This window comes from Myotis myotis, unplaced genomic scaffold (assembly GCF_014108235.1).
Source record: "Myotis myotis isolate mMyoMyo1 unplaced genomic scaffold, mMyoMyo1.p scaffold_m19_p_11, whole genome shotgun sequence".
NCBI lineage: Eukaryota > Metazoa > Chordata > Mammalia > Chiroptera > Vespertilionidae > Myotis > Myotis myotis.
The window spans coordinates 63,119,139-63,146,276 of NW_023416315.1; the positions used below are offsets into that span (position 1 = coordinate 63,119,139).

General features: G+C 41.4%; 1 protein-coding gene across 8 annotated transcripts in view; it reads left to right on the top strand.

Moving 5' to 3' along the window:
* Positions 1-25,666, top strand: part of TNPO3 (transportin 3) — a 108,013-nt gene extending 82,347 nt beyond the window's left edge. For 7 of the 8 annotated variants that reach the window (XM_036328733.1, XM_036328740.1, XM_036328734.1 and 4 more), the window contains 7 exons: positions 1,183-1,299; positions 2,123-2,217; positions 3,315-3,471; positions 6,007-6,174; positions 10,994-11,106; positions 23,025-23,116; positions 25,358-25,666. In XM_036328733.1, coding sequence (XP_036184626.1) covers positions 1,183-1,299; positions 2,123-2,217; positions 3,315-3,471; positions 6,007-6,174; positions 10,994-11,106; positions 23,025-23,085 — 711 coding nt within the window. In that variant the 3' untranslated portion in view covers positions 23,086-23,116; positions 25,358-25,666. The remainder of the gene's footprint in view (positions 1-1,182; positions 1,300-2,122; positions 2,218-3,314; positions 3,472-6,006; positions 6,175-10,993; positions 11,107-23,024; positions 23,117-25,357) is intronic. The other variant, XM_036328735.1, reaches the window with a different exon arrangement.
* Positions 25,667-27,138: the final 1,472 nt, after the last annotated feature.

Sequence of the window (27,138 nt, forward strand, 5' to 3'; positions counted from 1 at the left end):
GCTGGCCCTGCTCTCCGGTTGCCATGGGGATCCAGGAGCAGGAGAGCAAGCCCAGACTGCGGGCAGCTCCAAGCTGGGCCTGCTCCCCGGTCGCCATGGCGATCCGGGAGCGGGAAAGCCCGGTTTGCAAGCAGCACCCCCATCCTGGCCATAGCTCAAGGGAGAGTACAACATGCAGTGGAGGCCAGCAGCCTGAGAGATCAACACAGAGGGGCTCCTGCTCCAAGCCTCCATGGTGTGGCTGGGGGCAGGCCCCCAGCAGACACACACACACACACACACACACACACACACACACACACACACACACTGCCTGCTCTGAGCCTCCAATGTGACTGGGGGCAGACCCCCAGTGGGGACACGGACACACACACACACACGGGACGCCTGCTCCAAGCCTCTGCTGCCAGACTGTGGCCATCAGTAGGACATCCACTGAGGGCTCCCGGACTGTGAGAGGGGCAAGCTGGGCTGAGGGCCCCCCCCCCCCCGTGCATGAATTTCGTGCACCGGGCCTCTAGTTTTATATAATAAAAGGCAAATATGCAAATCAACCAAACCAGAATGACCAGTTGCTATGATGTGCACTGACCACCAGGGGGCAGATGCTCAATGCAGGAGCTGCCCCCTGGTGGTCAGTGCACTCCCACAGGGGGAGCACCGCTCAGCCAGAAGCCAGGCTCACGGCTGGCCAATGCAGTGGCGGTGGCGGGAGCCTCTCCCACCTCTGCAGCAGCGATAAGCTGTCAGTGGATATCCCCCGAGGGCTCCCGGACTGCAAGAGGGTGCAGGCTGGCATGAGGGACCCCCCTTGTCTCCCCCCGCCCCACCCCTGTACGAATTTCGTGCACCGGGCCTCCAGTTTGGTATATTTGTCCCTGCTACAACTCTACTAATTATTTGTAAGTGTTTTTTTAATGCCTATAGAAGCAACTATTAGATGTTAGAAAATTTGAGTGTGCTATGCTATGGTTTTATAAACATTATACAAGCCTTGGATAAAATAGTTCTTTAATGTCTTTCAGCTTGAAGTATTATGCAACATGCTTTCCTATGTTGTGTGAAAGAGAAGGGACTAGTCTCTCTGTAAATGTCTTCCTCCAAACAGCTTTCTAAGTTGATACTTATTGAGGGGTATCAACCTCAATAAGAGGTTTAATTAATTGGTTTTACCCTTGGCAGATGGTGAATGTGTACCATGTACATCAGCATTCCTGTTTCCTGTACCTTGGCAGTATCCTTGTGGATGAGTATGGCATGGAAGAGGGCTGTCGGCAAGGATTACTAGACATGCTTCAGGTATGTTTTCTTTGGGGAATATAGATGTATTGGTTCTTTGATGGTCTAAAGGCCTAGCAGTGTGTTCTTTACCATGTCTTTAATTCTGTTGCTTCTTTATGTTTCCACCCCAGGCATGTTGATTTCCTAATAACAGGGAGATAGAAACTTCCTAGTTCTCTGGACAGGCCTGCTTGGGAGAAAGAAAGATTGACTACACAAATGTAATGATCATTACTGCCTAATTATGCACTCCAGAGATAGGGTTTTTTTGGGGAGTGGGGAGGTGGGCAACTGGATTTAAATTCTTCCCTGGAACAGCCAGTGAACAAGCTTACTCAGCAGGGATGGTCTTAGGGTAAATAGCAGACATTGGAAAAGGTTTCTGATATACTGCCCCCCGCCCCCTCTAGTCATGGGGTGGACGATGGGTGGGAATATATTAGGGAGTTAAATTATGATACTCCTTTTCCTCAAGATATCTTTCCCTTTAAAACTTCATCTACTACTGTTAAAACTTCATCTACTCCCTTAGCAGACTGACCATGTTTAGCACATAAGCAGTCTTTAATTTCAGAAACTTCTAAAGCTTTGAAATGACATCTATCCACCTTCATCAACTAAAATCTATACCACCAATCCTTTCTGAAATGTGGCTTTCATTTGTGAAAACTGTTTATGTTAACTGAGAGAGATTTCCATCTTCCTTTTCTTGATCTTATTTTTGTCACAGTCTTTTGTGCTTTTCCCCTTTATTCCTTTTGTATGTGTTGTGATATTTAGCAAGTCTGAATGCTGTGGCATTTATATACAAGTATTTGATTTAAAATCACTTCTGTTTTAGGCACTGTGCATCCCCACCTTTCAGCTCCTAGAACAGCAAAATGGTCTGCAGAATCACCCTGACACCGTGGATGACCTGTTCAGGCTAGCCACCAGGTTAGTTCTTCCAAAGAGCAACCCTTTCTTTTATTGTTCATTCCCATCACTGCTTAGACTTGTCACCTAACACTTGACTGTGTCCTTCTCTGTGAAATGAGTTAAGTGAAGTAGGTAGATTAATCATTCATAACCCAAAGTTATATTTTGAGCCAGATTGTCCCCATAAGTGAGGAAAAGGAATTGGATGGGAGCTGGGGAAAGTGGCTAAGTTCCTGTCATGAAGGAGGAAACACATGCAGGACAGTAAAATTGTGCTTGGAAAAACATTTGACTAGATAATCTCTAAAATCCCTTGTGGTTTTAACGTTGTATGCTGCTACGATATCAGGCTTCACCTCAAATTTTTCCTTGAGTAGATATAATTATATTTCAGAAAAAATTCTTAGGATTTTAAGGTGCTTAGAAGTTATCTGGTGTTACACTTCCTAGCTCTGCCCCTAGCCTGCCACCTCATCTAGTGCTTAAATTCCTTTTACCAGTAACACTGATGTTATTGTCAAATCTTTGAGTTCCTTCTTAGTCCCTCACTAAGGAATTTTAATCAAACCAGTTAGTGAACAGAAAAGCTTTTTTTAAGAAATAAACCATTATTAAATGTAGATGTTAGTTTTTGGACAAGTTAGAAAAATGTGTGGGGTGTTTTTTCCCCCCCAGTTTATATGGGTGGGTTGTCAACCTCTGTTTTCCCAGGACATATTCCTTGAAAAACTAATTCCTAGAGATATTCTTTGTACAAATGGTTGCCTGGTGAAAAGAAGTTGGAAAAACATTGTGTTTTTCTTGGAGATTCTCCATTACATTAAAGGATCTGAGAAACCTTGTGGAAAATTGAATGGAAAGTAATAGAGTTTCTATATCCTTCCTGCTTCCCCCACCCCCACCATGTATAATGACATGTATCCATCATTATAGTATTGTACAGAACAGTTTTAGTACCCTAAAAATCCTCTGTGCTCCACCTATATGTCCCTTCCTCCTCTTCAAACCTAGCAACCACTGATCTTTTTACTTTCTCTCCATAGTTTTGTCTTTTACCCTGGCTGCTTTTATAGCCTTTTCCTGTCATTTATACCCAGCATGTCTTTCCACACCAGGTTTATTCAGCGTAGCCCTGTTACCTTGCTGAGGAGCCAGGTGGTCATCCCTATCTTACAGTGGGCCATTGCCTCTACTACCCTGGACCACCGGGATGCCAACTGTAGTGTCATGAGGTTCCTACGAGACCTCATTCATACAGGGGTAGCCAATGATGTAAGTATAATCATTGTAACTTTTCTACTTTGCAGCTCATTATCTTCTCATATTGCTTCCTCATTTCCTTAGGCATATCTGTCTTATAATGCTGACTTGGTGGTGATGTACTTCTTTAGCCTTGTCTTTTTTTGTTGTTGTTTGTTTGTTTTTGTCTGGGAAGCTATTGATTTCACTGTCTATTTTGAATGATAGCCTTGCTGGATGTAGTAATCTGGTTTCAGATCCTTGTTTTCTATTACCTTGAGTACTTTATACCATTCCCTTCTGGCCTGTAGAGTTTCTGATGAGAAATCAGGTGTCTGCCCTATGAGAGTTCCTTTGTAGGTAACAGTTTGCTTTTCTCTTGCTGCCTTTAAGATTCCGTCTTTAATTTTTGGCATTTTAATTATGATGTGTCTGGGCTTGGGCCTGTTTGGGTTCTTCTTGCTTGAGATTGAGACTCTCTGTGCCCCCCGAACTTGTGTGAATTTTCCCTTCACCTGGTTAGGGAACTTTTCTACCATTATTTTTTCAAACACGTTCTCTAACCCCTGCTACTTTCTTCCCCTTCTGGCACTCCTATTATGTAAATATTCTTACATTTCTTATTGTTCCACAGCTCCCTTAAACTGTCATCCTGTTTTTTCATTGGTTTTTCTTTTTGGTCCTCTGATTGAGTGATTTTTTTTTCTACCCTGTCTTCTAATTCACTGATCCAATCCTTGGCTTCCCCTAATCTGCTGTGTATTCCTTCCAGTGTGTTCATTATTAGTGCTATGTCATTCTTCATAGTTGTTATATCTTTTCTCATGCTGTTAAGCATCTTTACCATCATTATTCTGAACTCTGTGTCTCATAAATTTCTTATCTCTATTTCATTTAGTTCTTGCAGAGAATTCTCTTGTTCTCTCATTTGGAGCTTATTTTTTTGTCTCCCCATTTTGGCTGCCTGATGGGTTTGTGTCTGCATATTAGGTAGATCTACTACAACTCCCAATCTCTAGTATAGGAAAATGTCAGACACTGTTTGTGACTGGCCCTGAGTACCCGGTTTGGAGCTATCAGCAATCCCCAGTTTGTAGCTCCCCCTACTGGGGCTGGGTACCTTTGGAAAGGACCAAGATGTGCACCAGGTTCTGCTTTTCCTAGCCCCAGGCCTGGGATTAGATCAAAGTCTCAAAGCCTCCAGAGACGTGCCTCTGCCTGCATTCCCATTGACACTCAGACTGATTAGCCTCAGGCTATTGACCACAGTATGGGGCTATAGGTCTTCCAACAGGGTGGGGCAACTGCCTTCCCCCCAGGCAAAAACTACAGGATAGCAAAGGTCCACAGGAGAAAGATTTCCTCCTCAGCATGAGGGAATGACTCAGCACAGGAAGCCAGGGGGGCTGCTCCCTGATCTCCAACCCCAAAGCCCCCAATCCTGGCTTCTGCTCACACAGTTCCAGTCTACTCTACCCTTCCTCTGCCCAAGGTGAGTGGTTGTACACTAAGGTTTGTGTGTTGGCCCTTTAAGAGGGTTCCTGCATTTCCAGTCATCTCACTGTCAGACAGAACCATGCTGCTTTTCACATATAGTTGTTATGTGGGTACCTTTATCAGTTCTGTTGTTCTGGGCTGGAGAGCCCAGCTTGGGGTTTAGACCTCAGAGTTCTCAGTGGGAACCCCCCCCCAACTGAGATATCTCTCAGAACTTCAGCTGGTGTCCGTAGGGTCCCGGCCAGCCCTTTCGCTCCTCCCCACTTCCCACCAGTCTCTATGCGGTCTCCACTTTCCATCCTTGGTTATCAGGGGTCTCTCCAGCTAGTCTTCAATTGATTTTTCAGGATGGGTTTTCTGTATTTTAGTTGTATTTCCATTTTGGTCCTCGGAAAGTGTCAGTGTAACTTCCACTTACTCCATTGCCATTTTGGAATCGTCTGGGTTGGTTTTCAAAAAGGAAATAAGAATACTTTGTTATTTTTCACAGAAAAAAAAAAGATTAAGAAAATTGCTATCCTTAATCTTTAATCATTGTGTCTCCTCTGCCCTCTTTTCATGAAAAATCTAAGGGTTAATCTTAGCTAAAACCCATGCCCATTTCTTTGATACTAAACTCGGTGTTTTCTTCATGACGAAACATTTGGTGGGCTTTGTGAATCCTCCTGCTATATAATATGTATACCTTCTTTCCTGGGAAAGAGAAATTGCTAGACCAGCAATTTTTGACCTTTTTCATCTCATGGCACACATAAACTAATTACTAACATTCTGCAGCACACCAAAAAATATATTAAATTTTTTTTTGCCGGATCTGACAAATTAAAAAAAGGTATGATTTTGGTTGATTCACACTGGGTGGCTATTCTGTTAACTGTTGTCTTTTTTTTTTTTTTTTTTTTTTTTACAAAAAGAGGTCTGGGCTCCTGACTGAATAGTTAGATTTTTCATGTTGTAAAAATTCTTGCAGCACACCCATTGATAATGCTGTGTTAGATTAAAGGGGAAAGAGTACTTGGTCTGTGGGAAGTTGAAATTAGAACTTATCCATTGCTCCTGTTTTCTTTACAGCATGAAGAGGACTTTGAATTACGGAAAGAATTGATTGGACAGGTGATGAACCAGCTTGGACAGCAACTAGTAAGCCAGCTGCTCCATACATGCTGCTTTTGTCTCCCTCCCTACACCTTACCAGATGTGGCCGAAGTGCTCTGGGAGATCATGCAGGTTGACAGACCGGTAAGATTATTTTCATTAGGTACCCATTACTCCCAGGCCTAAACTTTGGTTCCTTGCAGCCAACTATACCTTTGAAAGCAGCCCTATTGAACATTCATGGAACCTAATTTAGGCATATTGCTAAGTTTAATTGTTAGATGAAGGGGGTCATATGAGGCCATTGATTCATCACTGGGTTATTGAAAGCATATTTTTGTCACTGTTGTATGGCTTATAAATTAAGTGAATACTAAGTGTACCCTAAGTGAATACTAAGTTTTGACTTCAGCTCTGTGGCCATCAGTGAGAAATGTGTTCATTTGTGGGAAATGCCCATTATCACTTGTATATTGTTACAGGTGATTTAGGAAGTGTTAATTAACTCCAAGCTCCTTAGATAGCACTGTATGGTTCCCTGGTAATAAATTGAGTCAGAGCATTTGGAGGCATATAGGTATGTTGTAAAACTAGTCTACAATATATACTTGATTTGCTTCCTTATTGGATTTATTTGCTTCCTGCTTTACTTCTTCAACCAAGTTTTTTATCACCTGAGCATGGACCTTTTTTTAGGCTATCCAGTAATGCCCAAGAAATTTCAGTACTAGTCCACATAGTCATAAATCAGGTTATGTATGCTGCATGAAAATTCTGAACATAGTGACAAAGTATATCATAGCCTGTAATATATTTTTTTAAATAGGATTTATAATTTTTGATATTTAATATAAAAGCAGTTGGACCTAGTTAAAGTGAGCTGTCTACCAGAAGAGAAAAATCCAGATACTTACAACTTTGAAGTACATGTATCTTAACATTGTCTTTTGCTTTATGTTATCAGTGGCAGTTCTTAGCCTCAATTTCAGCAGTTTTACAAAAGGGAATGCGCTTTTACTGTAAGATTCTGATATGACTGAGTCAGAAGTTCTACCTGGTCTGGTGTGTTCATCTCCAATATTCAGTGATTAGTGTATATTGTCTTAGTGGGCATATGCTTTACTTGATCTTAGGTTCAAACAAAAAACATTCACATGGAGAGCAGATGCTTAATAGATTTCCAACATTTTCTTTAGATTTATACTTCAGAAACAGCCACATAAACTTTAATTCTTATATATCAAACTCTGAGGCTCCTGCATGACTGCTTTTATCAAATAATCCTTCAGTGCTTCCATGTAAGTTCAGGTGTTTTAGGAATGAATAGTACCAGCAGTTCCCATTGCTGGGTGTTCAATACATATGTTCTGTTTCAATCTAATACAGTAGTATTTTTGTGTTTTCCTGAAGAAAGTACTCTGTGAGCCTAGAGACCAACAACTTTAATTCCAAAAGTCCTTGACATGAGAAATAAAATGTCCATACTTTCTCACTTTTTTACAAATATACTTGTTTACAAGTAACAAAAGACTTATTATATAAATTTGATTTTACAAAAACATTCTTGATTTGTAAACATATAGTTAAATGCTAAAAGAAGAAGAAAATGAGAACAGCAAGTTTGGACAGGAATACAAACCATGTAACCATGTGCTCTTTAAGAGTTTACTATAGACCAGTGATGGTGAACCTTTTGAGCTTGGCGTGTTAGCGTTTTGAAAAACCCTAACTTAACTCTGGTGTGTGTCACATATAGAAATCTTTTGGTATTTGCAACCATAGTAAAACAAAGACATATACTTTTGATATTTATTTTATATATTTAAATATACATAAATATATATTTATATATTTAACAAAGAAAAATCAACCAAAAAAATGAGTTTGCTTGTCACCTCTGACACGCTTGTCATAGGTTCGCCATCACTGCTATAGACCCATGAGCTAATGAAGCAATTTAAAGTGATTGTTTTCTGTAAATATCAACTACAGCTGAGTTTTTGTAAAGGAACTCTTACATAAATTTGGGTTGTCTATACCCTATAAGTAAACTGATTGAAGTTGTAATTAAGTATTTAAGTCCAGAGAACATTTACATTCTTGAGGACTTTCTTAATCATACCATTTTCAAAGTTCAATACCTTTTTAATAGAAGATGACATGCCAACTTTGTCTCTTGACTTGAGTGAACTTCTATAGCCCTTTCTTTTTTGGATATCCACCTGTGACAGATTTATTCAGTATTTTCTTTTTTTTAATATATTTTTATTGATTTCTGAGAGAAAGGGAGAGAGAGACATCAGTGATGAGAGAGAATCATCGATCTGCTGCCTCCTACACACCCCACACTGTGGATCAAGCCCACAACCTGGGCATGTGCCCTGACTGGGAATCGAATCATGACCTCCTGGTTCTTAGGTCGATGCTCAACCACTGAGCCATGCCAGTTGGGCTTATTCAGTATTTTCAACCTAATTTCTCAGATTGCTTTACTGGAAGATGACAAGGCTCATTATATGCTAGCTAATTAGTCTCTGCTTTTTAGTTTAGTTTCGTACTGTTTTTGTTTTGTTAACTCTTGAGTGATTTTTTAAATACCAAAACTTTGTCAATTAAGGATTTCCTGAATTTGTTGTCCCTGCTTTTTGTGTGTGTGTGTTGGGTTTTTTTTAACACATTGTTTGCGGGTAGTTTTTATCACGCGCTAACAGGTGGCGTGGGCCATTTTTGCTAATTTTTTGCGCAAATGGCAACGTTCAGTAAAATTACGATAACTTTAGTTTACGTATTTATACATTACCCGCATTCTACCGCTAGTCTATAAAAAACATATACGTGTCCCGCGCTCTACTACCAGTCAACGTAAAACGTATAAATACGTTTCCCGCATACAATGTGTTAAATATACTTTTTATTGATTTCAGAGAGGAAGGGAGAAAGAGATAGAAACATCGATATATAGAAAAGCCTAAGCAACCACTACGATCTGTCGACTGAACAACCAGTCACAGTGACGAGGCACTGACCACCAGGGGACAGACACTTAGTGCAGGAGCTGCCCCCTGGTGGTCAGTGTGCTCCCACAGCCAACCTCCCATTGCCGGCCAACCTCCTGCAGTCCCGATTGCCTGCCAGGCCGAGGGACCCCACCCATGCACAAATTCATGCACCGGACCTCTAGTCAATGATAAGAGAGAATCATTGATCTGCTGCCTCCTGCATGACCCCTACTGGGAATCAAGCCCACAACCCAGACGTATGCCCTTGATTGGAATCAAACCTGGGACCCTTCAGTCTGCAGACTGACACTATCCACTGAACCAAACCAGCTAGGGCTTTTTTTGTTTGAGTAGAGTGTTGCCTTCCTTGGGGGCAACATTTGAAATATTATGCAGTATTCTTTTGGAATAAGGAAAGGTTTATTGATGGAGAAGATGTCTGAAATCCATCTTAAGAAAGTACAGAATTCAGGCTTCTTTTATGTCAAGTGAAGGATAAATGGGAGAGGCAAGAGGTGATTGATAACCACAGACATCTGGACACCAGCAGGGGTCCAGAGGCCAACAATGGTCTGAGGAAGATTATTAAACTTTTTTGTTTTTAGTCTTGATTCTAGTTGATGTGAGTATGGTTACAAGCTTCCTACAAATAGTTTTGAATTTCCTGTACATGAGAGTTTACTGCACTTGTTTCCCATATAATCCAGTTCAACGGTACAGATTCTAAAGGCCTCATCACAATCCTCATTGATGATAATACTGTTGGTAACAATGAAAACGACACCAGGTGTTAAAACTGGTGGTGTCAGACCAGACCTCAGTTCAGCAACTTTGGTACTTGAGTTCTGGCTAAGAAAGAATTCAAAGCCAAGATTCAAACTATAAGAGAAAGTTTATTTAGAAAGTCACACAGGTAGAAGTGAGTCGTGGAAGAAATAGGCTCAGGAAACAAGTTATACAGGCTAAAGAAGGGCCCTTGGAGCTTAGGAGAGGGAAAAGGAAAGGTAATGCACCTGGGGGAAGAAGAGGGCGAGGGGAAAGGGACAGCATGCTCCCAGGAGGGAGAGTGTGCCATGCAGTACTTTTTAAGCATTTGTAGCGTAATATTTACTTTTCTCTGGTCTGTTATCATAAATTAACATAATGGGAAAACATATAATGTAAAAAAATTAGCTGGAAACTATAACCAAAGTATACATTCTACTTAAGAAAAATGTGAAGAAAAATTAGAACTAACTCAAAGAAGAACAATTCGACTGAAAATAAGAATCCAGAGGAAGTCTCTAGAATTTTGATTTTTAGTTTGAAAAAGGAAGGAAGCAAGGGGGCAGAGGATAAGCAGTTTTTGTGCATATGAAAGGTACAAAGATACCTTATTTGGGTATAAATAAATTTTTTTAAATAGCAACTAGAGTGAACAACAAAAGAACTTTCTAACCCAAGGAAGGGAGGGTATCACGAAGGACCTTATTGACATGACTTCTGAGAGAGATAACCTTAAAATCCTGAAATTTCTGAATTTATATTACATATCTACTTTGACATGTTTACTAACTATACTTTTTGTCCCTACCCTTTCTGATACCTGAACCTTTGCCTTTGATCTTTAGACTCAAGAGTTTTATGGCAGATATTTAATTTTTAAAATACTGTATGAGTTTAATGACAGGAACAGAACAATAGCCTCATCCAGGAGAGACTTCCCTCTCAAGGAAGAAGGCTCTTTCTGAAATGATGTCTGCTACCCCTTTGAAGGGAAGTCTAGGCATGTCTTTGTATCCGATTCCAACCCCCAGAGGGTTGGATGACCTGAAAATAGTGCTTTTGTTAATTCTTTTACTTGCTTCCAAGCCCCAGGGCACTAATGCTACTAAGGAAAACATGCAGGTTTTTGTTATTACCTATACAGTCCCAGTTGAGTAAGCCCTGCCTCCTTTAAACTCTTCTTCTTCTTCTTGGTACAGACTTTTTGTCGATGGTTAGAGAATTCCTTGAAAGGTTTGCCAAAAGAAACAACTGTGGGAGCTGTCACAGTGACACACAAACAACTAACAGATTTCCACAAACAAGTCACTAGGTGAGTGATGCTGGGTGTGTGTGTTTTTAAAGGAGTATGAACTGCAGCTGGGGTGTGTAGAGAAATATATCTTTGTTTCTTGTACCATCTTAGTTACAGATCTGCCCAGGAGTATGTTTCTTATGTGCCTTTGTATTTTTAGTGTCCATGTAGTCTTGAATTGCAGATTGGCATGGGAAGCCAGTCTTGGGGAAAATATCACCATGTAGTATATGTGTGTGTCAGTTTGACTGTACATATATTAACTGTTATAAGAACTTAATAAGTAAGTGGAAGCATTATATTTTTCAAAAGAAAAATGCACTGGGCAGCACACTACCCTGCAGGAGATCTGTTTTTTCCTTTGAAGTCCTCAATTCTCATTCATATTCAGGGGTCAAGAATGCAGGTGTCTGAATAGGTGAAACATTGGTTGTAAAGCAAAGAGTGATGTAGACTGCAATAAATTGGAAAAATTTTGCCATACCTAAAACAAATAAAAATCTCTCTGGGATGCATTAGGCCCATGAGCCACTTGCTTACAGCTCACTTAAAATGTTAGGTGTACATAAGTGGGTTTTTCACTATGAACATAATAAACATTTTATACTAGAGGCCCAGTGCACAAAAATTTGTGCACTCGGGGGGGAGGGGGGTCCCTCAGCCTGGCCTGTGCCCTCTCGCAGTCTGGGACCCCTCGGGAGATAACGACCTGCTGGCTTAGGCCTGCTCCCGGGTGGCAGAGGGCAGGCCCAATCCCTAGGTGCAGCCCCTGGTCGGGCTCAGAGCAGGGCCGATTGGGGAGTTGGGGTGCCGCCCCGTCATGCACAGAGCAGGGCAGATTGGGAGGTTGTGATGCCACCCTCAGTCACGCTCAGGGTAGGGCCAATTGCGGGGTTGGGGCACCGCCCCCTGTCACACTCAAGGCAGGGTCGATGGGGAGGTTGCGGCGCCACCCCCTGTCACGCACAGAGCAGGGCCAATCAGGGGGTTGGGGCGCTGCCCCCGTCACACACAGAGCAGGGCCCATCAGGGGGTTGGGGCACCGCCCTCTATGACCCACAGAGCAGGGCCGATCAGGGGGTTGGGGCGCCGCCACTCTCACACTCAGGGCAGGGCCGATGGGGAGGTTATGGCTCTACCCCGACACACACAGAGCCGGGCCTGTGGGGGAGGGGTTGGGGATCTCCCCCCTATCAGGCACAGAGCAGGGCTGCTCGGGGGGGTTGGGGCCCCGCCCCCTGTCACACACAGAGCCGCAGGGCAATCAGGGGGTTTGGGCGCTGCCCCCTATCACGCTGATCCCGATGCTGGGAGGCATATTACCCTTTTACTATATAGGGTAGAGGCCTGGTGCATGGGTGGGGCCAGCTGGTTTGCCCTGAAGGGTGTCCTGGATCAGGGTGGGGGTCCCCACTGGGGTGCCTGGCCAGTCTGGGTGAGGGGCTGAGGGCTGTTTTCAGGCTGGGAGTGACTGAAGTTCCCAACCGCTCCTTTTTTTCTTTTTATTTTTTTATTCTGGGCCAGCTTTACCTCGAGGCTTGGCTCCAGCTCTTAGGCCTCCGCGGCGCCTGAAAGTAGGTTTCCGGCCTTTGCTTACAATGTTGCGAATCTGCTGGCTGAAGTCCGGTGGTATTTGTTACAATCTTTATTAAACTGCCTGCTCAGAGGCCTGCAGCCGCAGGCGGGGAACGTTGGTTTCCTCCAATGATCCCCCGTCACTGAGGCAAGCAAGCCTCATGTTAGTTTCAAGCTGCCTGGCTGCCAGCCGCCATCTTGGCTGACAGTTAATTTGCATATCTCGCTGATTAGCCAATGAAAAGGGTAGAGGTCGTACGCCAATTACCATGTTTCTCTTTTATTAGTGTAGATAGCTACATAGTCTTTCTAATCACTATTTTATCTCTATACAGGTATTGCTTGATTTCTTTATAGTACTTCTCTTAGTAGACATTTGATCTTGTTGTTTGTTGTTGTTTTCAGTGTTATAGATAATATGGTAAGTCTAGCCTTTCCTTCTTTTGACCATTTTCATTAAAATCATTGAATCAAAGGTTATGAGACTTTTATGGTCCTTGATAATATTAATGACAGCAACTTAAATTGGATGTTATAACTGTGTGTTACCTTGCCTGGATATTCCTTTTTGTGTCTAGAGTCTAGAATTTTGACTAAATTTTAGGCAGTGTCTTATATTCATTCAGTTGTGGGACAATTTCTAGATCCAAGAATGAGTGTTGCAAAAGGTTGATAATAGTGAAAAAAACTTGAAATATTCCAATTGCCCATCAGTAGACAAACAATTATATAGCAGTTTGTCTATAGTAGTAAGTAGGCACTTAAAAAAAAAGGAAAAATGCATATATGAAAAATAAGATATAAAGGAGGGAATAACAGTATCATGTAAACTCAACTTGCACTTAAAATAATTTTAATAAAATACAGAGTTGATCATCTTAATCATTTTGAGTGCACTGTTAGCAGTGTAAGTACATTCACATTGTTGTGACTGTAGAACTTTTTCATTTTGCACAACTGAGGCTGTGCCCATTCTCTGCTCACCCTGCCCCTGGCAGCCATCATTCTGCTTTCTCTCTCTGTGTGTGTGTGTGTGTGTGTGTGTGTGTGTGTGTGTGTGTGGTTTGAGTGCTCTAGATACCTCATATAAGTGAAATCATACTGTATTTATTTGTTTTTTTGTGATTTGTTTAGCATAATGTCTTCATATGTTTAGCATAATGTCTGTGTTATAGCATATCTCAGAATTTCTTTTTAAGGCTAAAATAACATTCATGTGTGTGTGTGTCTGTCTATATATACACCACATTTTATTTTTTCATTCCTCTGCTGATGAATATTTGAGTTGTTTCAGCCTCTTGTCTGTTGTAAGTAATGCTTCTGTGATCATGAATATACGAATATCTTAAGACCCGGCTTTCAATTCTTTTGGATATATATCTGAACATGGAATTTCTGGATTATATGGCAATTCTGTTTAATTTTTTGAAGAACCTCCATACTATTTTCCATAGTGGCTTTTATCTTCCCATGAACAGTACATAAGGTTCTGATCTCTCCATATCTGTTTTTACTTTTGTTGCCTGTGCTTTTGGTGTCATATCCAAGAAATCATTATCAAATCTAATGTCATGAAGTTTTTATCCTATTTTTTTCTAACAGTTTTATAGTTTTAGGTCTTTGATCAATTTTGAGTTAGTTTTTGTATATGATGTATGTTAAGCATCCAACTTTGTATTTGCACGTGGACATCTAGTTTTCCCAGCACTGCCCTTTTCTGCATTGAGTGGCATTTTTTATTGAAAATCATATGCAAGGGATTTATTTCTGGGTTCTCTATTCCATTGGTCTGTGTGTCTGTCTTTATGTTAGTACCATACCATTTTGATTACTATAGCTTCAATTTTAAAATTGGGCAGTGTGAGACCTCCAACTTTGTTCTTTTCAAGATTATTTTGGCTCTTCTAGGTCCCTTGTGATTCCACATTTTTTTGTTTTCACACACAAAAAGTCAATTGGGATTTTTTTTTAAATAGGAATTACATTGAATCTGTAGATCAGTTTGGATAGTATTGACATCTTAACAATATTAAGTCTTCCAATCCATGAGCACAAGACGTCTTTCCATTTATTGGTGTCTTTAATTTCTTGCAGCAACATTTTGTAGTTTAAGCATTTTATTCTTTTTGATGCTATTATAAATGAACTAATGTGTACTTTTTAAAGATATATATTACTTTATGCATAGAAAATTATTTCTGGAAAGATATATAACTAGGACCAGGAAGGGGAGGGAGACTTGCACTTCATAACCTCTGTACTATTTGCATTTATTTCATGACCATGTGCTATACTTTTATATTTGAAACCAGACCCAGTTTTTAAAAGTGAGAAAAAATACAATGAATTTTAGGCAATGGATCAAGAGCTAAGAGCTAATCTTCTTTTCTAAGAATTGATTTTTTTTAAAAAAAATTTTTATTACTGAACGTATAACATATGTCCCCCGTTTTCCCCCATTGGCCCCTTCTAGCTCGCCCCACACCCCACGCCTTCACCACCCTATTGTTGGTGACCATGGGTTATGCATATATGCATACAAGTTCTTCTCACCCACCCACCCTCCCTTGCCTTCCCTCTGAGATTCCACAGTCTGTTCTATGCTTCTATGTCTCTGGATCTATTTTGTTCATCAGTTTATTTTGTTCATTAGAGTCCACATATGAGTGAGATCATGTGATACGTCTCTTTCTCTGACTGGCTTAGTTCACTTAGCATAATACTCTCCAGGTCCTTCCATGGTGTTTCAAAGAGTAAGAGATCCTTTTTTTTTACTGCTGCATAGTATTCCATGGTGTAAATGTACCACAGCTTTTTTATCCACTCATCTACTGATGTGCACTTGGGCTGTTTCCAGATTTTAGCTATTGTAAATTGCACTGCTATGAACATAGGGGTGCATACATTCTTTCTGATTGGTGTTTCAGGTTTCTTAAGATATGAGAATTGATTTCTTAATGTCATTTTATTTCTTTTTTAACTTATTTAATATTTTTTAATCATTTTTATTTTTTAATTACAGTTGACATACAATATTATATTCATTTCAGTGGTTAGACACTATATAACTTACCAGGTGATCACCCTGATAAATCTCATACCCATCTGACACTAGACATAGTTATTAGAATATTATTTTTTCTTTTTGTTTTTTAGAATATTATTGACTCTATTCCCTATACTGTACTTTACATCTCCATGACTATTCTGTGACAACCAACTTGTATTTCTTAATTCCTTCGCCTTTTTCACCCTCCCCCCAAACTCTTCTCCTATCTGGCAACCGTCAAAATGTTCTCTATAGCCCTAGCTGATTTGGCTTAATGGATAAAGCCTCAGCCTGCGGACTGAAGGGTCCCAGGTTCGATTCCGGCCAAGGGCACATGCCTGGGTTGTGGGCTTGATCCCCAGTAGGGGGCGTGCAGGAGGCAGCCAATCAATGATTCTCTCTCATCATTGATGTTTCCATCTCTCTCTCCCTCTCCCTTCCTCTCTAAAATCAATAAAATATGTATATTTTTAAAAATGTTCTCTATATCTGAGTCTCTTTCTGTTCTGCTTTATTTATTTTGTTTTTTAGATTCAGTTGTTAATAAATATGTATATATTGCCATTTTATTCTTCATATTTTTTATCTTTTTTTTTTCTTCTTCTTCTTAAAGAAGACCCTTTAACATTTCAGGTAATACTGATTTGATGGTGATGAACTACTTTAGCTTTTTCTTATCTGAGCAGCTCTTTGTATGTCCTTCAATTCTAAATGATAGCTTTGCTGGGTAAAGTAATCTTGGTTTAGGTACTTGCTTTTCATAACTTTACATATTCCTTGCCACTCCCTTCTGGCCTGCAAAATTTTTATTGAGATATCAGCAGACAGTCTTATGGGAGCTCCCTTGTAGGTAACTAACTGCTTTTCCCTTACTGCTTTTAAGATTCTCTCTTTATCTTTAACCTTTTGCATTTTAATTATGATGTGTCTTGGTGGGAGCCCTCTTTGGGTTTATCTTGTTTGGGATTCTCTGCTCTTCCTGGGCTTGTATGTCTCTTTCCTTGACCAGGTGAAGGAACTTTTCTGTCATTATTTTTTCAAATAGATTTTCAATTTCTTGCTTTTCTCTCTTCTCTTTCCTGCAACCCCATGATGCAAATGTTGGCACACTTGACCTTGTCCTAGAGACCACTTACAGTATCTTCATACTTTGGGATTTCTTTTTGCTATTCTGGTTGTTTGTTTTTTGCTTCCTTATATCCCAAATTGCTGATTTTATTCTCAGCTTCATCTACTCTACTGCTGATTCCTGTAAATTATTCTTCATTTCAATTAATATATCCTTCATTTCTGATTGGTTATTTTTTATGGTTTCTATGTCTTTTTTCATGCCATTGAAGTTCTCAGTAAGTTCCTCAAGCATCCTTATAACCATTGTTTTGAACTCTATATCTAGCAGTTTGCTTGCCTCCATTTCATTTAGTTCTTGGAAATTTCTCCTGTTCTTTTACTTGGGACCTGTTTTTTGTTGTGTCCACATGTTGGCTGTTTCCCTGTGTTTGTTTCTATGTATTAGGTAGAGTTGCTATGTCTTCTGGACTTGGTAGAGTGGCCTTATGTAGTAGGTGTCCTCCATGGCCCAGTGGCACAGCGTTCCCAGTAATCTGAGCTGGATGCTCCAGGTGCACCCCTGTGTGGGCTATGTGCACTGTCCTGTTGTCATTGAGGCCTTAATTGCATCACTGGGGAGGGATCGACCCCCAGGCCAATCAGCTGTGAGGACTGGCTGCAATAACAGAGAAGAGCTATGGAACAGGACTTGCTTCAATGAGGCTTTGGTGCTCGTAGGGTCCACCCCTTGACTAATGTTGCTAGTGGAGATGGTAGACTGTAATCCATCATGGTCTACAGCTGTCCACTGGGTGCACAGGCTCTGCAGCCTCCTTGGAGGTGCAAGATCAGCTACTGCCTGTGCTTGTCTGGGGCCGCCAGCATGAGCTGCAAAGCAGTCTGCAGATGATTGCTACTTGTGCTGGGCTTGGAGGTGCCCAGGAAAGGCCAAGCTGTAAACCAAGGCTGGTTGCCTCTAGTGCCATGCCTGGAGCCACTTAGCAAGAGATGCAAAGTACACATAGGCCAGATGCTTATTTGAAAGATTTTAGGAAAGTCTGAAGCATGGGGCAGGAGAGTCCATTTATATGGAAACACTTTGGGTGGGACCGCAAGTTGATAGGTGCCAGGTCTCAGGGAATTACCAGGGCAGGGTGAATGCTGTGAGCCAGGTTGATGGAGACCCAGAAGTGGTGCCTGCCTTCCAGCTCTGTGCGGGGAGGTCTCAGAAAAGGAACAAGGAACTCTGCCAGTACTTTTGTCTGACAGAAAGCTGCACCACCACCATTTCTCCCGCCCTTCCCCCCACCAGCTCTTGCCCCGATGCCAGACAATTCAGTTTCTCCTTGTATGTCCCTCATTCTTTTAAGCTGTGCTGGAGCTCAGGGGGAGTGAGTTAGAGTTAAGTCCATGCATAAGCCCTTTAAGAGGAACTGCCTCCGACTCCAGCAGCTTTCTGTGTCACTCAGCCACAATCCCTACTGGTTTTTATAGCCAGAAGTTAATGGGACTTCTCTTTCTAGTTCTGGAACCCTGGGCTGGGAGGCCTGGTGTGAGGGTAGGACTCCTCCCTCCTCAGGGAGGACCTATACAGCCGAAAAATCCCTCCCAGTTTTAAACCACCATACATAGGTTTTGAGTTTTCACCCCTCCTACTAGTCCCAATGTGGCTTCTTTAAATCCCTAGTTAAGGACTTCCATTCGGCTGGAGTTCAGGCAGTTCAGAATGACAGTTTATCTGTAGCTGAGTTGTAATTTTGATGTGGATATGGGAGGATTCGAGTACCACATTTTTTAAAAATATTTTATTGAGTTTTACAGAGTGGAAGGGAGAGGGATAGAGAGGTAGAAACATTGATGGGAGAGAAACATCGATCAACTGCCCCCTGCACACCTCCTACTGGGGATATGCCCACAACCAAGGTACATGCCCTTGACCAGAATCGAACCTGGGACCTTTCAGTCTGCAGACCGACGCTCTATCCACTGAGCCAAACCGGTTAGAGCTCGAGTACCACATTTACCTACACTGCTTTCTTGACCTGAAGTCTTGTTTTTTAATTTGTTTTTTTTGTTTGTTTGTTTGGGGGGGGGGGGGATAGAAACATCAATGATGAGAGAGAATCATTAATCAGCTGCCTCCTGCATGCCCCCTACAGGGGATTGAGCCTACAACCTGGGCATGAGCTCTGACAGGGAATCAAACCGTGACCTCCTGGTTCATAGGTCAGTGAACCTCTCTGGCTGGGCTTGATCGGAAGTCTTAGTGTCATTTTTCAAAATGGTTTACTTTCTCATCTCCCAGAGTATCTCCACTAATTTTGTTAAAGTTAAAATCCCAAACCTTGAGTGCTATTTTTAGTTTACCTGTGGCTTAACTTCATGCCCCAGAAGTAACTGACTTTTGGCCAGAAATCAAGTGGCATGCATGACTGGAAAGTAGCATGTGACTGCCTGCCTTCGTGACACATTTGCCAGAAAAGGGGACTTCCCCTCTACTAAGGAGGCATATACTAGTATTGACTGGGATGACCTTATAAAATTATTTATTTTTACTATAAATCCTGCCAGTAGAAGTAGTATTCTACCTACAAGCTGTCTCAGGGGTAAAAGTATAATTAGTTGCTTTTCTCTACTTTTGTTTTACTCTGTTCCTTCTAGTAACTAGTTGGTCAGTAGAAGGGCAGGATGATATTGACTCCAGTTAGAGCAACTGGGAACCTGGGGCTTAGAGTCACAGATGTTGGTTTGAATCTTGCCACTTACTGGCTGTTACTTTGAACTTCAGCATATTTATCTTTTGAAATAGGGTTAGTAGCCCTAGCCAGTTTGGCTCGGTGGATAGAGCATCAGTCTGTAGACTGAAGGGTCCTGGGTTCAATTCTGGTCAAGGGCACAAGCCAGAGTTGTGGGCTTGATCCCTAGTAGGGGGTATACTGCAGGAGGTAGCCAGCTGATCAATGATTCACTCTCGGGTGGGGGGGTGGTGTAAGAGATGAACCGAAGGACTTGTGTGCATGCATACGAGCATAACCAATGGACACAAGACACTGGGGGGGCATGGGAGGCTAGGGGAGGGGGAAAAAAGGAGACATATATAATACTCTTTGTAATACTTTAAGCAATAAAACAATAAAATAAAATAAAAATGATTCACTCTCATCATTGATATTTCTCTCTCTCTCTTCCTCTCCCTCTCTGAAATCAATAAAAATATATTTTAACAAAATAAAACAAAAGTAGGGTTATTATGGGATACCAAGTGGAAATCATGAGATCTGGCACATAGTAGGTGATTAGTGAATGTTAACTTTCTCCATGGAAAATTATCTACCAGATTGTCATTATGTATTTACAAAACTAGCTGAAGCATGTTTCCTGCTAGCTCTAAGACAGTCACCCACACATTCTGGAATAAGTCTCCACCAAGTCCATATTCCTTCATCTGGGCTAACATATATCAGGTAGAACAATAGAGTAAGTCTGAAGTAAAGTTATGGACATTCCCTACTTTAATTAAGATCTTGGGGCAAGGAAAAGGGATCCAAATAATGCAATGCTGTGAACAAAAAGATCTGTGATCTTTGCCCTGTGATATGGAAAAAAAGGTCCACTACCAACCTGGCCTACTTGATCTCTCATTGTTAAACAAGTTTTGCAGCTCCTCGTATAGTAGGCTGTGACATAATGGTGGGAAATGAACATAAGAGGTAATGTTGAGGTGCAAGAGAAAGGGTTTGAGATTGCTCACCTCCTCTTACTAATTCTGTCTTTAGTATGCATGTTGCCCTTGAACCTTGTGTTCCATGCATGACTCAGTCTCCCTTTTGGTTTTAAGGTCCTATAACTCCTGCCTCAACATGCTGCTTTGTTTGCCATCCTAGCTGGGAAGGTGAATTGGTTTAGTGTCATTTCAGCAAGTCCAAGCCTGTTTTTCAGATGGTACTTACCAAAGTATGGTGGACAAATTGGGATTGTGGGACTAGATGCCAGAAAATAGAACCTAGAAAAATAGTGGCAGCTTTGAAGGAAGGAAGGAAGGAAGGAAGGAAGGAAGGAAGGAAGGAAGGAAGGAAGGAAGGAAGGAAGGAAGGAAGGAAGGACTAAAGGCAAAAACAAAACAACAACAAAATAGTTCTAGCTTTTAGGAAGTTTTTAAAAATCCTTTTTTTTTAGTTTAAACACCAAGGACACTTAAGTTAAACATTTGGCTGAAGCCCTTATGCCAGAGCAGTTGCTGACAAGATTGGGAGCAGAGCTGAGCTGAGTTGAGACACTGTGGCCTGTCCCTCATTTCACCCTGTCTCACCATAGTTCTCCTGGGCTTGTATTTTGTTACTTCTTCTTATGCATCACTAAAGAGGCTAAGGATGGCGTTATCATTTTTCTTCCAGATTAAGCCAAGATCTCTGGTTAAAGAAGGATAGAATTTAAAACATGTAAGGCATCAGGATAAAAGATTCTTGAGTCTCCAGCAAGTTTAACTATTTCCTGTTGTCTTAGTCCCTTACAGCACATCACACAGTGACTTCTCTTGGTTATGTATCTTGCTCCTTCATGACATTGGGAACATGCGTGATATGGGCACTCATTCACCCTGGCTGCTCCCTTAAAAGTCAATATTGATTTGGAAATAGACTGAGAAATGTTATGCCCATGCCCTTATTGAAGCATGTTAAATTCACGAAGAGCAAATGGCAAAATTCTGATAAAACCAGAAGACTGTCCTCATTTTCATTACATTTTTAGGGTGGAGAGAGACTAAAAGTTTCTAGTATATTCTGTTGAATCAAGTCCTGTAGTCTAAATCAAGGTTCTTAATGATGTTTCAGACCTTAAAAAAGGTGAAGAAATCCAGATGTGGGCACTTGAGGGGATGGCTCTCATTTCTCCTTTCCCTTTGGGTCACTTAGCAGTTTCCTCCCTGGTCTTTGACCATTACAAGGAGAAGGAGCTTTCTTCTCACATCGAATCTTCTCTGAGTTTTTCCAAACCAAGAAGAGGGCTACAGAAGGGTAGCATATTAGGAAGCACTTCCTTTCCCACTGTTTGGACAAGAAGGCCTTTTGAAAATTCAACTTGGCTCAGTGGATGGAGTGTCAGTCCCCAGACTGAAGGGTCCCGGGTTTGATTACAGTCAAGGGCACATACTTTATTTGCAGGCTCCATCCCTGGCCCTTGTCGGACGTTGGGTGGGGGGCGGGAGGGGGGAGGGGCCTGAAGGGGGCAACAGATTGTAGTGTCTCTCTCATATCGATGTTTCTCTCGGTCTCTCCCCCTCCCTTCTACTCTCTTTAAAAAAAAAAAAATCAATGGAAAAAATACCCTCGGTGAGGATTAACAAAAAAGAAAGAAAATACAGGATCAGATGATATTGGGCTATTCATACCACCTCAGCATTCAGTGCTTGTCTAAGGACCTGCTTCCTCCTCCCACTGGAGGAAATCCCTGAGCAGCCTGTTCAACTAGAAAATCGATGACTGATAGACTCTTAGTTGCTGGACTGGGCTTTGTAAACAAAATCTGCCTTTGGAAGAGAATGAGGAAAGCAGGGCATTTGAGTTAGCTCAGCTCGTAGAATTAAAATAATTGGCCTTACATGAGTACGCTTGCTTTTTTATTACTTTGGGGGTTTTTTTGTTGTTATTTTATGTGAAGGGCTTTAACCACGTGTTGTTGTAGGCAGCCTATAGTTGTTGAATACTATTTTGTTCATTGCTCTATTATCCTAAGCTAGTGGTTCTCAACCTTCCTAATGCCGCGACCCTTTAATACAGTTCCTCATGTTGTGGTGACCCCCAATTTCATTGTTACAAATTGAACATAATTAAAGCATAGCGATTAATCACAAAAACAATATGTAATTATATATGTGTTTTCTGATGGTCTTAGGCGACCCCTGTGAAAGGGTCATTTGACCCCCAAAGGGGTCGCGACCCACAGGTTGAGAACCGCTGTCTAAGCACTTTATAATTATGAACTGATTTAATTCTCAAGACATTATGAGGCAGATAATAGATGAAGAAACTGAGGCAGATTGGTAATTTGCCCAAGGACACATTGGAGCCAAGATTCAAAATTTGGCACTTTTTCTCCAAAGCCCATTCTTTAAGGACCACACGGTTTATAATTATTCTCATATGCAGTAGTTAATATCTACCCTTGAGTTACAGAAAGATTGAAAGCAGAGTCAGTGTTGCAGTTTTTCAGAGTATTATATCTTTGTCATCAGTTAGGGACTAACCTGCCTTTTCTTTTCTAGTGCTGAGGAATGTAAACAAGTTTGCTGGGCCTTGCGAGACTTCACTAGGTTGTTTCGATAGCTTACACTCCTGCACTGTGCCTGTCTCCCAGGTGAGTAGTATATAGTTCCCAGGTTTTCTCTGGCTGTCAGGAGTGCTTGGGGTGGACATAGGGGTGTTTTTTCTTTGTTTGTTTGTTTGTTTGTTTATTTGAATCCTCTCCTGAGGATATGTTTTTATGGATTTGAGAGAGAGAGAAAGGGAGAGACAGACAGACATCGATGCGAGAAAAAAAACATAGATCAGCTGCCTCCTGCACACATCCTGACTGGAGATTGAACCCGCAACCTGGGTGTGTGCCCTGACCAGAAATCAAATCCACGACCCTTTGGTGTACGGGATGGCTCTCCAACCAACTGAGCCACCCCGGCCAGGGCTGGACATAGGTTTTATTGCCCATCTTTGGACTAATACTAGCTAGAGTCAGGGAAGACCTAACAATTCAACACTTCTGGGCAGCAGGGAGATGCAGGCTCCTGATTTCCTTGGGCCAAGGTAACAGATAATTTTCAGTTACTTGGGATGCCATTTCACCCCCATAAGAAAGTAACTGTTGTAGAATATCTCAAAAAAATGTTCTTCCCCTCTTCTCCTCACAGACATTTCTAGGATTGCAAATATGTATAGCTAACAAACAAATAAGTATTTTTTAACCTGGCTACTTTGATGAAAACACTGCTGACCTAAACTTTACCATAATAAATGATATTACTCCTAAACCTGACCTTTCAGATTTAATGAGCAAAGTTGCTTGTTATTATCACTTTTGCAATTTGAATACTGAAATGCCAGGTTTTGATTGAGTCAGGAGATCTGCCATCTCTGTCTTCCTCCTGATCATCAGTTTTCTCTTTTGTGCTTCCTGAATCAAATCAAGAAGCTGAGCTGCGGAAAGAAACGACCGGGTGGTGGGATCTAGGTGCCAGTTTCTTGACTGAGAGAAGAAAGGCAACTCTCCTCTAAACCCATGCTTTGACGTCTTAAGCAGAATTTATTCTTCCAGGAGTCAGTCCTCCATGCCTGTACAGCACTCGCTGGGGGTTTGTGATTAAATGCATTAGTGGGTGAAGGTGCCATTCTACAATGCCTCACCACACCAGAAATCATTTCTATGCTTTGGTTCTTTAAGGAGTAGTGATATCACTTGCGATTCTTGGGTTTTGCCGTATCTATAAAAGCTAACATTGATACACATTGCTTATACAGCTGTGAGTGTTCATAGCTAACATTCATGGAGCCCTTACTATGTATCAGGTACTATTCTAAGTGCTTTATATGTAGTGTTTTTTGTACTGTTTTGTTGTTGTTGTTAATCCTCACCCAAGATGCTTTTCCATTGAATTCTTAGAAAGAGTAGGAGGGGGGTGGGGGGAGACAGAGAGAGAGAAACATTGATGTGAGAGAAGCACATCGATTGGTTGCTTCCCATGCACATCAACCAGGACCTAGGGATCAAGTCTGCAACCAAGGTATGTGTCCTTGACCAGAATCAAACCCGGAACCCTTCAATCTAAGGGCCCACGCTCTATCCACTGAGCCAAACTGGCTAGGGCTATATGTATTAACTAAGATAATTCTCATAAGTTCCCTAGGTTAGTTACTGTTGTTATTCCCATTTTACAAATGAGGAAATTGAAGTTGCAAGATGTCAGGTCAGTAATTGATAGGGCCACAATTCAAATAGAGATATTTGGGTGCCAGAGTCCTCACTTTTAACCACTCTATTTAATATTTTACAGTAGTATCCTTTCTAGGGAGTCCAAATCATTGTTTTTTAAACTTATTTTAGCAGGCAAAGCCTTCTTTTAAAATAAAATCTTAGCCCGGCATCAACCCATGAACCAGGAGGTCACAATTCGATTCCCAGTCAGGGCACATGCCTGGGTTGCAGGCTCAATCCTCAGTAGGGGTTGTGCAGGAGGCAGCCAATCAGTGATTCTCTCTCATCATTGATGTTTCTATCCCTCTCTCCCTCTCCCTTCCTCTCTCTGAAATTAGTAAAATCAATCAATCCATCATCTTACATGAAACCCTAATATTTAATAGACTGAAGAAGAGATTTCTGGTTGGTTTGGAGTTGGCATCCTGGACCTACTGGCTCACCTTTACCCTCTCTCCCGACCCTTACCCCCGCAACTCGCCCCTCCCCTTCAACTTCCTTCTTTTTTTTTACTGAGTTCTTATGACAGGCCAGAATGAGGTACCTGAGCAAGTTTAGAAACGTCTGCTTGACTTTATAAAATGCTCACTCTCTCCTGGACCACAAGTATTGACTATCTTCTCTCTTTTATAGGAATGTCTTTTTTAATTAGAAGACAAGAAGAAAATAAAAACCAGACTGTGTCCCACAATCAGAAACCTCCATTGTGGCAGAGGGGCCTTTACCGCCACCAGGGCGTCCCACCAGACAGGGAGAGACTCCAGCCCTCTGAGGCCATCCTGAGGAGTTCCTGTTTGGGGATGTGAGGGAAAATCAGCACCGTTTCTAAAAAGATGGCTGCAGCCTGTCCGGCGTGGTGGGAGGGGAGCTGGTTTCCTGGTGAACTTGTTTCTAAAAGGAAAATTAATTTTTAAGGAATAAAAAAGGAAAACTAAACTGAAACCAGAACTGAAACATCCTCCTGGTAGCATATGACACGCACACATACATACACGTACCTACACACACATGCTACCACGCATGTGCATATACAGAAAAGTAAAGGTACAAACTTTCTGTGAAACAAAAACAGTTACTTGGGGAAAATGGGAATTCGAGTGAACTATATAGCTGCAATTGGAAGACAAGAGTCACGATCACCTCTTAATGTTTTTTATTGTTTTGTCCTCTTTTTCTCTCTTCTTTCTCATTTCCCCTTCTCTTTTAATGAAAGTGAGTAGAAATTTTTTTCCATCCTCCCCAACTGTTGCTTACCACCTTTATAGAGTTCTTAGGACAGGGAGGAGTAAGCAAGGAGCCTTTTCTATTTTATATCATGGTCACATCAGTGATACTAGGACCTGCCAGGGCCAAATTCATGTATATCCCAACTCGCTGACTCCACTTCCAATCCACATTGGGTTATCAGCCATGAAGAAAAGAGCCAAAATTGGGGTGAGTGAGATATAAGTGTATATTCTAAGTTTTAGGGTTTTTGTTGTTGTTTTAGTTAATGTTTCACCCATAGACATGAGGAAACAAAAGAGGGTGGGAATGTGGAAAAAGTGTTTACAGGGCTAAACTGTATTTTACTAAAAATGTGGAACTTAATTTGACTTCATGGGGATGAGGTAGGAGCAGGAAGCCCAAAGCAGATCTTAATGTTCTAAAGGAGTTGCAGCCCCACACAGGCATTACATACGAGGGCACTGTTCTGTCTGGTGGTGTAGCCATCTCAAGAACAAATCAGCAACAGAAAAAAAAGAAAAGAAAAATAAATTTTTAAAATTTAATTAGTGTTTGTTTTCACTTCCTTTCACTGCCTCATAGTTCTGAAATGGTACAGCTGGACCACTTAGGTAAACTGTCTTAGTTGTTATCTGATAGTCGGGGATGAAGTTTAAAGGGCAGGCCTCTGCTTTAGTGCCACAAACCTTTCATATATATTTCAGGAGAGTGACTCATCCTGCATCTTCTAGTTCACCCTGAAACTCTTCATGCTAAATTTTATCTTTTCGTACAGCCTCAGTGGAAAAGAGAATGGGTCACTAAGCATATTAATCAGAAATGTGTATATTCTTTCCACAGTGGCCACCCAAGTTGTTTCCTAACCTGCTGAGTATTTGGTCTTTTAAAAAACAAAAAACAAAAAAAAAACACAAGCAAAAGAACGCCCGTAGTGAAGTATAATTGACATACTGAAAGCTGCACATAGTAAAGGTGTACTGATAAGCTTTGACAGAGGATACACCCATGAAATCAGGAACAATCAACGATAGTGAACCTATTCACTCCCAAAAGTTTCCTCATGCTTCTTCACCCACATGCCCAAATAGCCACTGGTCCGCTTTCTGTCATTGTAGATTAGTTTGCCTTTTCTTGAGTTTTTTGAAAATGGGAGCATACAGTGTGTTACAGTAAATTGGGGTCTGAGC